This window comes from Ambystoma mexicanum, chromosome 10 (assembly GCF_040938575.1).
Source record: "Ambystoma mexicanum isolate Mex_15411 chromosome 10, UKY_AmexF1_1, whole genome shotgun sequence".
NCBI classification, from domain to species: domain Eukaryota; kingdom Metazoa; phylum Chordata; class Amphibia; order Caudata; family Ambystomatidae; genus Ambystoma; species Ambystoma mexicanum.
This window is the reverse complement of record NC_090932.1, coordinates 1,498,553,696-1,498,568,596: the sequence shown is the minus strand read 5'-3', so window position 1 is coordinate 1,498,568,596 and position 14,901 is coordinate 1,498,553,696. Positions and strand designations below refer to the sequence as shown.

The window sequence follows — 14,901 nt, the reverse complement described above, 5'->3', positions numbered from 1 at the left end:
GAGAGTTCCACGGGAAAGAGCGTCGTGCATGGAAAGGTCACTGGCAAGACAAGTTTGTCTCTCTACTGATTGAGGGCAAGTCGATTTTGCTTGGACGACCTTAGACTTCTGGTCGGTTCGCAAGGAAGCAATAGATCCGGAATGTATATGGGGCGGGGCAGGGAAGATAAAAACACGGTGGGTAAGGCAGAGCTAACCCTCTGCTCAACAAGGAGCCAGAGCTGGGATTTTAGGGGTCCGACCACTTTGGTGGCAAGAACGAAGCTTGAAATTGAGCGCTTGATGTTCAGAATGGCCAGTGTTTGGGACAAGAGGCGGGTGTAGCAGTCAACCAGGGTGAGGGTCAAAGCAACTGGAGACATTGTCGACCTGCAGCACAAGTGATAATTTGACCCTAAAGCAGGCACTCGGGGTGGACAGTTGAGGGCGTGTTGGGGAATGGACTTCTGTGCTGGGGCTGGTTAAATAGCAGTGTGGTGCCTCCTCCAGTCTGAGCAACACCTAAATTGTTCTATGCAGTCAGATTGTCATTTTTTAATAAATCCACATTAGGGAGAACCCTTTTAAAAGTAAAACTGAAATCACAAAAATATATTTGACGTACATGTATCGTTTATTATGTCCTCTGGAAAAAGGAAAGGCATTTGACGTTTGCTCTTTTGATGGTACAACGTCAACTATATTTTATGTGTTTTAGAAATGAACCTGGCATACTCTATTGATTGCCAGGTGAAACCAGGCATGGGCAGCAAACACGGAGATTGTAGACAAACGGCGAACCTTAAAAGAGATCCACTGGTGAAAGTCCTGAGGTGTGACATTGCAACCGTAAGTATAGAAGTCTGGGAGAAATTCCTAGACTAAGTGTAGCACATACCACACTTTCCCACTCTGCTCCACCATAGACCAGGTGTCTAACTTTTCAGTCAATCCAACCAAAGTAATTAAGGATTTCATCGTGAATGGACACGCTTTTCAACCAAAATCAGGCACAAATAACGCAAAATCCCAAAATCATTTCAAAGGTTTCAAAGATGGGCGCATTGAGCACTATGAAGGCAGGATAGCTCCTCCTCAGGAGGATAGCTCAGCGGCAACGTGCTCACCTTGGAAGCAAGACGACAGAGCAAAACAGGTTCGATCTCCGGGTCCGCGCTTAGAAACCTCTGGGTATTAATCGCACTATAAATAACCTATAATATCATACCAAAAGAATGAAATTGGCAGAGCACTGGGTTTTGTAGTATACGGTGGACCACCCCACCTAAAAAAAAAAAATATTAAAAATAAATTATGAAGCACGCCAACCCATTACAACATTTCCATAGGGATGGTACTTTGTTCAAATGGATATTGCACTAATGGTTAGTAATTATGCTTAAAACACCTCTGTGAGCTTTGGGAAAAGGAGGGCTGACAGACCACACAGTAAATCCAATAAGAGAAGAAAATACATTTAAAAAGTGTCATTTTTATGGCCATGAAACTGTACAGACACCGGCATTCATAAGGACTCTGAACGAATGACCCCAACTGGCCGCAATCATCTAAGTGCAATGTGGAGAACGTAGATCTTCAAACCAGAACTAGAATGCAAACCTTATAAAGTACTGGAACCTCCCCTCCCCCCCTCCGCTCAAGATGTCCCACTTGAAGTTATGGACAAGAGCATACCTGCCGCAGGTTGTACAGCTCGGTATCCATTCGTTCGTTCTTCGATTTTGCTAGATCCAAAAGCTGATCTTTGCGCTTTTCTCGCTCAGCTATTTAAAAGAAAACCAAAACGGAACAAACTTATTGTAGGAGGGTTCTTTCTAAGCAAAAGCCAAAAGTAGCATCTGTAGCTTAAATCGAATATTGCAAAGACGACCACGTGCCAGATATCACTATCGCAAAGTACTCGGGGAGCGGGATGGGGCGCGGGGTGGACAACAACCTGATATTTTATGCATGAAAGAGTTAATTCAAATGCGCTAGTTCTATTCCCACGAATCGCATGCAATCCTAACAGGTGCACATTACAATACTAGGTTTATGCTGTTTTCTACACACCATGCAAGTTGTCCTTCGTTGGCAATATTAAAATTCCTTTCACAAAATAGGGTTTATCCTATTGCACCGCCGAGTTAATGACATCCCAATAATGAACCAAAGTTGTATTATAGAAATGAACTTACAGTTGCAGGATTTATAGAGTGCATATGGTGAAATATTTGTAGTAAAACATTGTATGCTCGAAACTCATGAATACAATCACCACACCCCATCTCCCCATTCTGCAAGCGCAATTTGAAACACGTCTCGTTACACCCCCCCTACCCCACCCCCCCCTGGCTAGCACCAGTCAGGCCCTCCCTTCCCTCCGTGGCATCTCCCCATGCTGCTTCTATTGAACAGGTCTTCTGGGACTTCCACCGTGCTCTCCCCACCCCTTCATCATCAATATTCCTCTCCTCGCCCAAACCCTGCATCACCCTTCAAATCCACCCACTCGAGATGCAAATGCAAAGTCGCGTTCGCAAATAGTGCAAAGACTTGGCTTGCCTACAAGAACCAGGGCTCAAGTTGATGGTACACGCGGCCACCAACTTTTTCCAGAGGGTGCACTCAGTGCCCCCCCACCCCCCAGCTAAAATGAGAAACATCGAATGCCCTCTTGCACTATATATAACCGGATGAAAAATTACCAACAAGTAATCGAGAAATGTCCCATTTTGGTACTAAGTTCCAGGGAACACATTTGTATTGGTTCTTGGAGTTTAAAACATGCACAACTTTTAATGTTTTAAAAAACACTATTAGAGGAAAATATCCTGTCTTGGTTTTGTGTGCGTGTTTATTTTTATTAAAGGCAAATGCCATTCGTCCTGTGCAACTTGGGTGGTTACGCAAAGCCAATTTAATGAAATGTGCATATTTCACCTTGATATACTCATTTCTGGCGACGTCACATCCCAATGCGTATGTTGAGGAATAGCCCCACTTTAATTTTTAGGACTTGACTCCTGACAAGAACGCCCTCACACATGCACTAAGGCACCCCTATCAGAAACCTCCCTCTTCCCCCACTCACTCATCTGCTTTCCACAGCAGTCACTCAGCCCTCACCTAAATGTCCATCTTCCCAACTGCAGCACACCATAAAGTATCCACTGTCCTAATCCTACTTCACCACCTTTGACATGACGGGTTACTCGCTGCCTGCCACTCAGCAGTTTGCCACTGGATGGCACTTTGTCGTCCTATGCTTCACTCCTCCAAGACAGACTCGATATACCATCCCACACCCACCGCTGCCCTGTGTTTCCCTGTGTGTCTCCCTGTGTGTGTCTCTCTCTCTCTCTCTCGCTCTCTCTTCTCCCCTCCCCCACACCTTACGGCATGCAAACTCGAGTCCTTTTTGACAGGTAACTCAACCTCCTCCATCTCCATTACCACCACCTCTTGGCAGCCAGGTTTAATACTCCTGAATATCAGAAAAATCCACCGCATCTCACTTACAATTTTGACCAATACCATATACTAAACCTACTCTGCCTCCTTCTGGCCTCCTCTAGCTTATTCTTACTCCGCAACAAATTCCCAAACGTCACCACCAGTACCCTCAATCATCTCCCTTCAACCGCCAAAGCAAAGGTCTATGCATGTCCCGTCTCCCGGGACCTAACTGACAATCTCCTGGTACTCTCATTCAACCACATCCTAAATTTCGGTTACTGGTCCATCCTCTGCTTTCTCTCTCATTGCCCCAATCCACTGAAACTTCCCTACCACCCACTCATATATGTGCTCCAAACTTCACCTTCTTGACCAGGGAGGACGACCCTCTTCTTCCTCTCATACTCCTCTTCCCGGACTTCCCAGTAACCAACTCCACCGCACTGTACATTTTTCAATCACCTCTTGTAAAGACTGGAGGCGACTATCTGTACCTCTGCCCTCTATATGGTTGATGCAGAGGCACAGAGCACCCCAGTGAAGGCTCTCAATTTCTCAATTTGGTAACGTTGGACGGACAGCCAGGCTTAAGCTCTCAGGAGATGAAGCAGGCTGGTTCTCAAGTACAGCGTCCCCCCCCCCCCCCCCCCCCCCCCAAGTCCCCACAAAGGAATGCACACACACTATGTGATAACACAGCTTCTTTATATAATGTACAGTACATATATATATATATATACATACAAATAGCACACTTTGCACTTTGGTAATACTAATTAGAAAAGTGGCAACATTATATACACTATGTGGTACCACGCTAGACTTCAATTCATTAATAATGTACCAACTCAGGACAGTTTTAAAAAAGGCATGTGCATTCTTAAGTAAGGTGTACTTTCATACATTAAGGGAGAAAGGCAGTTTAGTTTCAGAATATATGGAGTATACTTTAGTGAGACTCAAATAGTAATACTGGGTGAGGATCCCACCCCACCTGGGCTACCTGTAATGGAAAAGTTAGGGAGTACCTTAACGTGTCTTTTACAGCCCAGTCCAAAAATGTTCAATAATGCTCCGTTTTATTTTTACAGGTTCTACCACCTCAAAGTACCCGAGAGGCCACAGGAGAACAGGATTCAAGACAAATTCAGGACTCCTGGACGATTCCTGAGGCTGCAAGGTGCTCCTCCGCGTCACAGTACCTTTGGTGCATTGGCAGGCAAAGTGGTGGAGTTTCTTGGCTTTACTCGGCGTAACCCCTCGAGGATGTACCCCCCCTTGGAAGAAGGAGTGGGGGGGGGGATGTCGAGATCAAGAGAAAAAAAGGCACAAAGCACTGTCAGAAAGGCAGCACTCCCAGTCTTCACAGTGGTCTATATTGGCAGGTTGTTACTCTGGCTGTGGATGTCCAAAGAAGGGGAAACTTGCTCTGGACCTAGACAAGGCTTAACTGAAGAGGATAAGGCCTTGGGAGACCTTGATTGACTTTCGGCGGCACGGGTGCAGTGCCTAAAGTAGGTTTTGGGTTTCAGGATTTCGCGGTTCACTGTCTTTTGGATCTTCGGTGCCGCAGCACATACCTCTGGATGGCTTCTGGTGACCTGGACTCTGCCACTGGACTAGAACAGACCCTCACTGTTACGCTCACCTGGTTCCCACGGGGGCATCGACCGGAACTGGGCCGCTGTTTCCACCAGCGTGACGTGTAGCGCCGAGATGACTGACTGGACTCGCCCGCTCAGCCTAGTTTGTCTGGCTCGCAAGAATATTCTTCTGCAAAGGAGAAGAGGAATTAACCACCCGTGGAATTGAGTGTCAACCCACCTTCCCCACTCCCGTTGTCTTCCCACAGATCACTCTGGATGTCCCCTCCTTAGTCTCACCTGATGGTTTGGAAGGATGAGCTCTCCATCCTGCGTCGACCGCAGGGGTGCGTTGATGACCAGTTACTTCACTGGCGTAGAGGAATTGATGAGTTCCAGTATTGACTCTAAAGTCCAATTGTTCATAAGAGTTCAAATGTCTGATCTTCACTCTGTCCGATTCCTTGCAGGTTGCCGATTAATCCACTCGAAGATTTCCAAATGGCAATTGGTAAGATTCAGGTAAGTCTATTGTGGTTTTCCCCTTAGGGGCCGGGGTACGGCGATGAAGCAGAGTAGACTGTGCCGACCCGAGATGAGGTGAGACCCCCGTGGTAAATCAGGTACGTTTTGTGGGGGGTAACTGGTATTGCCTTTGCTTTCTCCCCTTAGGGGCCGGGGTACGGCGATGAAGCAGAGTTGACTGTGCCGACCCGAGATGAGGTGAGTACCTCCCGTGGTAAATCAGGTAAGTCCTTGGGGGTAGCTTGTATAGCCTTAGAGAGTCCCCTTGCTCACCTTGCTGTGTTTGTCTCCTTAGGTGTCGGAGGGCGGCCGCGGGATGGAGAGAGCGTGATGGAATGCTGAAGTACCGCCAAGCAGGTGAGTTCAGCGCGGCGCCGTAGGAATGCGAAGCAATGCTTCAAAGACTTCTGTCTTTCAGCTCCGTGGCGAAATGGATCAGGATTCAGGTAAGGATTAAAGTTAAAACTCCTGTTGTAACCTTTATCCTTCTTTTCTTGTTTCAGGAGTCCCAGGACTGAAGCGGGCGTGGCTGAAGACTGGAGCTGCTGAAAACACGATGAGCGTTACGCTGCAGCAAGCAGAATAACGCGAAGCACGTTTGGCTGTCCGGGCGTGGTTTAAATAGCCTTGGAAGAAGATCCAGGTAAGTATTCTTCCACAGCCCCACCCAAGTAACAAAATAGTCCCTTCAGTAAAACAGTCCCTCCTAAGCCTCATTTGGCTCGAGTCTTCATGCAGCATGGTCTGCTTCAGGTAAGTTATCAATAATGAGCCTGGAGCCCATGGCGGCAGGACTGACTTTATCTTTATGAGCCTGGTGCCACAGGCGCCAGGACTGCACCCAAACAGCCCCTAACTGGGGCTTTTGGGCATGCTCCAAGTGGCATGATGCCTGCTTCCGGGGCTGCTGGGCCTGGTCTGGTCTTCCGGGGGCAGGCATCATGACACTCACCAAGGCTGAACCTTCGGGACATCTTCAGATTTGGCTGGTGGGAAACCTTCCTCTGCACACAGCGAACTGGATCTTTTTGGTGGGGAAAAGTGGTCAAATGTCGGGTCAGGGATGTCCCTTGAAAGATTCTTTGATCAGGTGGAACTTTCACAGCTCTGGGTGTCAAGCAGCACTATGCCAGGGTATGCCCTCTTCCGGGCGGTAGACAGCAATCTGGCTTCCAGCCGTCACAAACACTCTTCCTCACAATTCTGGCATCCCCAATACATGAACCAGCATACAGTTTCTCAAATGGGTTAATGAGCTTAGGGAATCCCCGCTCCTTCCCCCCTCTGGGGTAGATATCAGGCAGAGACTGACCCTTCTCAGCCCTTGTTGGCCTGTTCCCTCACAAAAGAGAATGGGTGTTCCTGTAACAAATCACACCTTGTGAGCACGACCAGACTAGTAATCAAAAGGGTATGTCACTTGGTATGGTATGAAGAGTTTATCATGAGGATCTGTAGTCATGTTTGAGTAGTAGGTCATTAAAAAGGTTAATTGGACTTGTTGCATCTACACACAGAGGCTTTCACTTTTTTCCAAATATCTTACAGTTCTAGACTACTTCGGACTAGAACAGTCTCAGCAAGATGCCCCACATTCGTAGAAGGGGTAATAACACTCCTAGTGAAAGCACACCTCACCACTCCTTGCCCCCAAGTCACTTCACCTGCAGCAATGGAATTATTTATGCTATGGGGATAGCGCTGGTAACAGCTCGCCTGGTTGAGCCAAAGAAAGGCCTGAGTGTAGAGAGTGCCTTGTCAAGGGCTCAGGGCTGCTGCAGTCCCTGTTCGGCCCTGAAAGAGGGCAGACAAATATTAGGATTCTGGGGATTAATTTGGGATGCTAAAAGCCATTTATAGTTTTAGCCCACTTCCTTTAAAAAGGAACTACAAAGATGGTGTTGATGGAATATAGTAACGTCTTTTTCCTCATTTTCATGCAGGTGGGAGGCCAAATCAAGACATGCTGTTGGGGAAAAGGTAAGGAGAACGGGGTGAGGACCAGACAATGGGTGTGGAGTGCCTGGGTTGGGGACACAAGGCACTGAGGAAGTAAGAGGGAAGTGGCTTAAGGCAGTCGCGAGTAACAAAGATGGCTGACAGACACCAGGGGAGAGGCACAGGGAGCCGAGACAATGTGGGTGGATAACAGATTCACGTCCACGTTTCCAGTCACCCAATAGACGAGACACACTCCCACTGGTGTGAACAGTAATTTAACTCTGGTATTTCGGATTTCAAATACAGCATCCTACAGATTCACAGTACCCCTGCCTTGACTATTGACACACGTATCGTACATCTAGAATTGGACCTCAGACATGTTTGGACAGATGACTTAACGTCTGCCATGATAACTGTACCCCATGAGGTCATCCAGTCTTGAAGTCAAATTTGATATACAAAAAATCCAGCAACAGACCAATTTATCCTTCCTCTAGGTCACCAACACTTTGATTTTTCCATTCAAAGAGCTAGTTCACACTGTCCATTCCTCCAGCTATGAAAATAAAGATTCAATTAGACAATCATGCTTTTTACAGGACCACATACCACACTCTTGAAAGCCCCCCCAAAAAACGACATCTAGGATTCCAAGATGGCCACCGTGGAGTGAGGGTGCACTCCTGTGAGCTCCAGGACAGGACTTTGCTAAACGCGAATTATAAGCCGGATCAAAAGTCACTGCATATAGGGGTCCCCAGCTGAGGGGGAGAAAACTACCCAGGTCGAGTCCAGAACATCCTGAGCAGCAGCAAAACGCAGGACGAGCGCAGAGAACCCACCAGAGAGAATGAACCCAGGCAGTGCTAGGACCGGCTACTGTGCGCACTTACAGAGGAGAAGCAGGGGCCGACAAACAAAGCTTCCTAGAACAATGCAACAAAGTCGTCCACCTACGAGCCGCCGGAGCAACTGGCAGGGACAGCAAATGGTCCAAAACCCTGCCAAGGACAATGGAATGCCCAGCGGGCACATTTAGCCCCACCCCCCCTACACCCCCACCCCCAAGAGGAACAGATTTGAGCAGCGTGGAGGCGAGCATCCGAGACCAGAGGAGGACTGCACAGCCCGACAGGAAGCCGTTGGGGCACTGATCCTGTGGGGAAGATGTATGGCAACGCTTGTATACAGTACCCTTTGGGACCACTACACTAAACTAGGACTACAGGTGTAAGCAAAACCAACCTTTGGTATGAGTCTGTACTACACAGTTTTTGGTAGCGGATCTGAGCAGCCAGGCTCATCTCAAGAGGGAAAGTGAGCTGTAATGATGTTACACAGAGACTAATCGACTAATAAAGTCAATTTCAATTTGCTTACTCTAGGAAACAGTAGTTTATCCCAGAGAAGGTATTTAAACCTTGGGAAAGCCTGAAAAGGTTTCCCAGTGCCACTGCACTGAGGGTGCTTTGTGACAAATGAAAAGATGATGCCTATGAGTTGGTTAGACTCCATACCCAAAGAAAACACAAGAGTAAAACACATTTCAAAATCACATGAGTGGGGAAAAAGGGTCACACTCTCTCCAGGTAAAAAAATAAAGTCCTCAAAATCCAGAAAAGTTGCTTGGGGTCTCCAAGCTGAAGGGAATTAGGACATTTTTGAGAATTCTCCCTAACAGAAGACGAGGAAGGGAGCCGCCAGGCCCGCGGTTCAAGAGCCAGAACAGTGAGAAGCAGACCACAGGCAAGACACTCAGAGGCGGCCCAGGAGGAGGAGACCAGCCATCAGAGCGGCCCCACGGAGAAGCGGGTGAAGAGGGTCAGAAGAGGACCCCCGCCAACGGAGCTGCCCCGCAGGGAAGAGGTGAGGAGATCCGGTGAGGGAGAGCCCAGCCAACAGAGAATCCCACCGTAAAGAGGCGAACAGGGAGAAGGAAGACAGGACAGGCGCGAACCTGAAGGTGAGGAGAGGAACGGGTGGCATAGGCAGAAAAGAGGTGCCAGCCCAAAATAAAACCCAGAGACCCCTCCCCACCAGAGGGATACAAAGGCAGACAGAGCGAGTGGCTCAAACAACACGCAACCTCAAAGACTCACCAAACAGCAGGTGTCCAGTGGCAGCCCCAAGCAAAGGGGGCCCGGAAAAGAGGAATCTGAAGGAGCACCAGTAAAGCAGAAAGCAGGACCACAAGCCCCCCCTAAGCCCCACTGCCAACAATCCATACCAAGTGCCGCTCATACGACTTTGGAAGGCAGGGCAGGCAGTGCAAAGGGGCTACAAGCGCACATGAAATAAACGCATAGCGCGCCTGCAACGCAGGCCAGGGCAGGGAAGCCCCCATCAGGCAGACACTAAACCTCTAAACCGCCATGGTGTATAATACAAGGCAGCATTCAGCCTAGAGACAAAAGGCTTGGGGGACCCCCCCCCCGTGAAGATATACCCAGAAGGCGCAGACCAGTAAAACGCGAAGACTGCAGCTAAGGGGCACCATAGACAAGAGGGAAGAGGCGGCAAACAGACTAAAGAGATAGGGAAATTTCACTATTCCCAAGGAAGCAACATCAGGGGGGTAAAGAAGAAGCACAGATTTGAGACCCCGCTTCCCCACCTGCAGATGCCTAGCACCAAAAGGAAAACAGTCCCTGGGCCCTCAACCACCTAAGGAAAAGCCAGAAGAAGGCACAATTAGAAAGCTATTGGCACAGGGAGCCTGTGGAACCAGTGCAGGAAGAGCATGCAAGACAGGAGGTGCAAGAAGAACCCACCCCAGTGACACAGGCCATGGCCCGGAGCAAAGAAGACCTACAAATGTGTCTGCTGAGCATGGAGGAAAGAATGAGGGCCCCCAACCAGCAACAGATTGGAGGCCTGAACGAGGATTTAAAGGAAGCATTAAAAGAAATTAGGGATGACATCAGCTCTCTGGGAAGCAGAGTGGACCTGACAGAGCTGGGGTTGTCAGAAGTGGAGAAGGAGGTGCGCCAGAACGCAGAGTTGTTAGAACAGATTGCCTCAGCCACACACAATCTTGAGATTCAAACGGAGGTCTTGGAAAACCGCTCTAGGTGCTCAAACATTAGGATCAAAGGCCTGGCAGAGGAGACCTCGGATGGTGAGCTAAAAACACTGCTTTGCCACTCTGTTAGCGGACATCACCCCATAAGAGATAAGAATAGACATCTGCAGGTGGGGAAGCGGGGTTCATAGAGTGGCACTAAGCAGAGAGGGGAACAGGCCTGAGGTGTCCTAGCAGCGCCAGCCTCATACACGAGGAGAACATATTGAAGGCTGCAAGGGGTCAAGAGTCAATAAGAATAAATGGCTCTGAGGTAAGCCTCTTCCAAGATCTGGCTACAGCAACCCTGCAGAAAAGAAGAGCGATGGGCCAGGAAACTACAGGGAAAAAAAACCACAAAAAAAACAAAAAAAAAATAAATAAAGAGTCCCCTATAAATGGACATTCCCCTTCGGATTGATATTCCCATCGGAGGGGAAACAACAAAGGGGGACAACCTGCGATGAAGGATTGGCAGTACTAGGGTTGGAAACGGAGGAGATAGTCACAGATGAGTGGTGAAGCACGCAGGCGAGAACCTAAGGCCTGGGAATGGTCCACAGTAAACTGAAAAAGAGGAGAGAAATTGAAAGGCCCCCAACCTAGGAAACGAAGGAGAAGAGTTCCTAGGTGAGAGCGGGGGCCTAGCGGGGGCAGACAGCCAGATGAGACTGAACAAGCCGGGAACGGGGGCACCCCCACTCGGACACACGTACGATCAATGGATTTGATCCTATAACAAGGTGGCTCGGCTGGGAGGAGAAGAGGCACCACTTGGAATCGCATAGGTTAAGTAACCTAGGGGCCCTGGTGAAACATGGGCTGGTGCCCACCAAGTGGTAAGAGTCTACAGATACCGAGGCAAGCAATAAGACGGCAGGAGTAATGATTGGCTTCAAGAACACACTGGGTGCAAAAGTAACGAATACGCTAGTAGACCGGAACGGGAGATACATATTCATTCAGGCGCAGATAGAATGGAGAGCCATCACTATATGAACCATCTACGACCCCAACACAGGCCAAGACTCATTTCTTAAACAAATCCTAGGGAAACTAGAACAATTTGTAGTCGGGGAACGAATAATCACAGTGGACTTTAATAGGACTTGGGACCCACAGATTGATAGGAGTGGGCAGAACACTCAAAGGCATACAACCCTCGGAGGCACTACGATATACAATGGAGATCGCGTGAAATTAACTATGGAGGGTGAAAAAGGGCAGGAAACAGGGTAAACGTGCATCTCGCATGTGCATCAGACATACACAAGAATAGACTACGCATGGTGGACCCCCGGTATACTGGAGTCACTCAGAGGCATAGAACTCTGGTCATGGTGGCTCCCAAGTGAAATAGTCAGGGACCCGGTAATGCGAGAGAAGGTGAGGGGTAAGATATTGGAATACTTTACTCTGAACGATATTGCTGGGGCACCGATGAGGAGTGTATGGGATGCCTTTAAAGCAGTGCTGAGGGGAGAATTAATCTCTTTAAAGGCAAAAATAAACAGATTAGAGAAAGAGCTAGAGGATGCACCGACGTAGAATCAAAGCAATATAGTAGGACAAAAATCAAGGGAGAACTACAATAAAGTTAAAAGAGGCACAGAGACAACTACAGGTCCTCACCACATCGAAGGCGGAAATCGCCCTACTATGGCTTAAACAAAAAAGGTATTACGAAAGCGCAAACAAAGCAGAAAAAATGCTTGCCAGGCTCCTGAAACAGCAGAAGTGTCAGCAGCATATAGAGGGAATAAAGCTACCTGGTGGTGAGCTTACAACGGAATCAGAAGGGATAACCAAGGCCCTCGAGGCATACTATACGGAACTATACACTACGGGGAAACCCAATCTCAAAAAGATACGGGCATTCCTGGGAAATCTAGAATTGCCAACGATGACACTGGGGGCAAGGGAGAGCCTGGATTGGGAAATGAAGAGGAGGTGGAGAGTGTGATAAAAAAAAATCTGGCGAGTAATAAAGCACCAGGGCCAGACTATTTTAGAGGGGGATTCCATAAAGCCTACTCTAATGAGGTTAAGGGATTCTTAGCAAAGTTGTTCAACTCTTTTAGGGAGGGTGATGGGGTAACAAATTCCATGTCAGAAGCGAAAGTAGTCATTTTTGGGGAAGCCAAATAAAGACCTCACAAATTGTGATTATTGCAATTGCAATTATGCGCCTCGATACATACAGATGGTTAGAGAAAGCTATAGCGCCCCTGTGCTCTGCCTGGCAATAAACTACCAAATCTCTGAAGCAATCTGCATAGAATGAGGGACGAGACAGTGGTGCTCCCCGTCTCCTCACCTATATGCTATTTACCTAGAACCCCTGCTAGCAGCATTACGGCAAAACCAGGCTATTAAGGGGGTACCCTGTGGGGGGTAAATACACAAAACGGCAGCAAACGCAGACGATATGCTTCTTACATTAGTAGAGCCGGAGAAGTCGATACCTGCCTTAGTTACCGCGCTCAAAGAACAAGAAGGGTTATCTGGCTTAAAAATAAATATGGGAAAGTCTGAGATGTTATAAATAGGTCTCCCGAAAGATACGGCCAGTGATATAAAGAAGTGCTCCCCACCTAGGCATCAAACTGACGAGCAGGATGGCAGCATTATACAAAGCAAACCTACCCAACCTACTCAAACAGACAGACAGACTTTGCAAAGTGGTCCTCAATGCGAATCACATGGATGGGACGTATAAACACTTAACATGGTGACCCCTCCGGAGGATACTGTACAGATTCCATACAATGCCGATAGCTATCCCGAGTGCATTCTTTAAAAGCTTGAACATACTAGTCTCCAGATTTATTTGGCAGAATAAACGCCCGAGAGTAGCTATGGATGTACTGAGGTCCCCTAGACCTGTAGACCCTGTGGGTGGAATAGGACCCCCTAACATGTACCAGTACTACGAAGCGGCCCCAGAAGGGTTAGGGAATGGTTCACGGGATGTGCTGATAAAATATGGGCAAGCATGGACAGGGCGGTAGCAGGAATGTCCCCATCAGGCCTCTGGCTACAGGGGAATGAGAGACCTCTGAATGCACGCAGGAGCAGGGTCCTTTGCACAACATGTGACATTTGGGACAGGAGACTCAAGAATAGGCATCTGTCGTCAATACCATCGACCTTCACCCCAATATTCGTCAACCCCAACTTCACTCCGGGGAGGACAAAAGGTGCATTTAAAAAGTGGAAGGAAAAGGGGGTACGAAAAGATCTGAGACATGCTATGGGATGGGGAAGTGATCAATTTGAATATACCCAGCTCAGACATCGGTTGAGACAGAAGGAGATGCTACAAACTGCTACAAGGCGACTAACGAAATTTGAGATATTCATCACCTCACACTCGGGGGACAAACACCTGGTGGCAGATATATACAAACAATTACAAGAATGACCCGACACAAGATACTGTTCGTATCAAGTCACCTGGGAAAACTCGCTAGGGAAAAGCAATACCCATGAGACATGAGGAGGAGCTAAGGAACAACATCACAAAATTGACCAGGTCACTTCAACTGCGCGAGGTGTGGTACAAAATGATGCTCCAGTGGCATTACATTCCCAGTAAACTGCACAAGATGTTCCGATCCACATCCAAGGAATACTGAAGGGGATGCGGGGGAGTGGGGGATTGCATACGCATCTGGTGGGGCTGACTGCCCCAAGATCAAGAGATTCTAGGAGGAGATGAGGAACAGTCTTCAAGAAATAGGGCCGGAAGCCCTACCGCCCACCCCCACCCCAACACCTGTAGAGACTATGGTGGGGCCCAGAACCCGGAGTTGATCATCACCTCGAAATCACAGAAAAGAGCTCCGACAACAGCGTTACTAGCCTCTTGAGGGAAGGGGGAAAGTTGTGTTGAGAAATGTTTACTAAATGCCAATAAAAAAATAAATAAACTACATCTAACAAAAGATCTTCTTGTACAAAATAATAAGCCACTTATAAAGCATAGAGTGACATTATGCAAAACATAAAAGGAACCGGGAAGGATAAAACAGATGGGGAATGGCCATTGATCAGACCAGATTAAGTGAATTGGGGAATACGGGGATGAGAGGGAGGAGGTTAAAGACCCTTGTAAGGCCACAAGAGGAAAAGAGACCATCTATATTGTGGCCCTTCTTACGATTAGGAATGTTAACAAGTTGGTTTGTCAGAGAGGGGAACTTGGAGTAAGTGCTTATTTTGCACAAGCTTGGAATGTTAACTCTAGCTGCATAACAACATTTCACATGATGTACCAATGTATTCTTTGAAAATCGATTTTATTAGGTTTCCTTTGTGCATTGCGTGATTACATTATTACATTGCATT

General features: G+C 47.8%; 1 protein-coding gene across 3 annotated transcripts in view; it reads right to left on the bottom strand.

Annotated features, from left to right (window-relative positions):
- The window catches only part of CCDC62 (coiled-coil domain containing 62), a 498,667-nt gene that overhangs the window by 328,575 nt on the left and 155,191 nt on the right, over positions 1 to 14,901 (bottom strand). For all 3 annotated transcript variants that reach the window (XM_069619632.1, XM_069619633.1, XM_069619634.1), the window contains one exon: positions 1,675 to 1,763. In XM_069619632.1, coding sequence (XP_069475733.1) covers positions 1,675 to 1,763 — 89 coding nt within the window. The remainder of the gene's footprint in view (positions 1 to 1,674; positions 1,764 to 14,901) is intronic.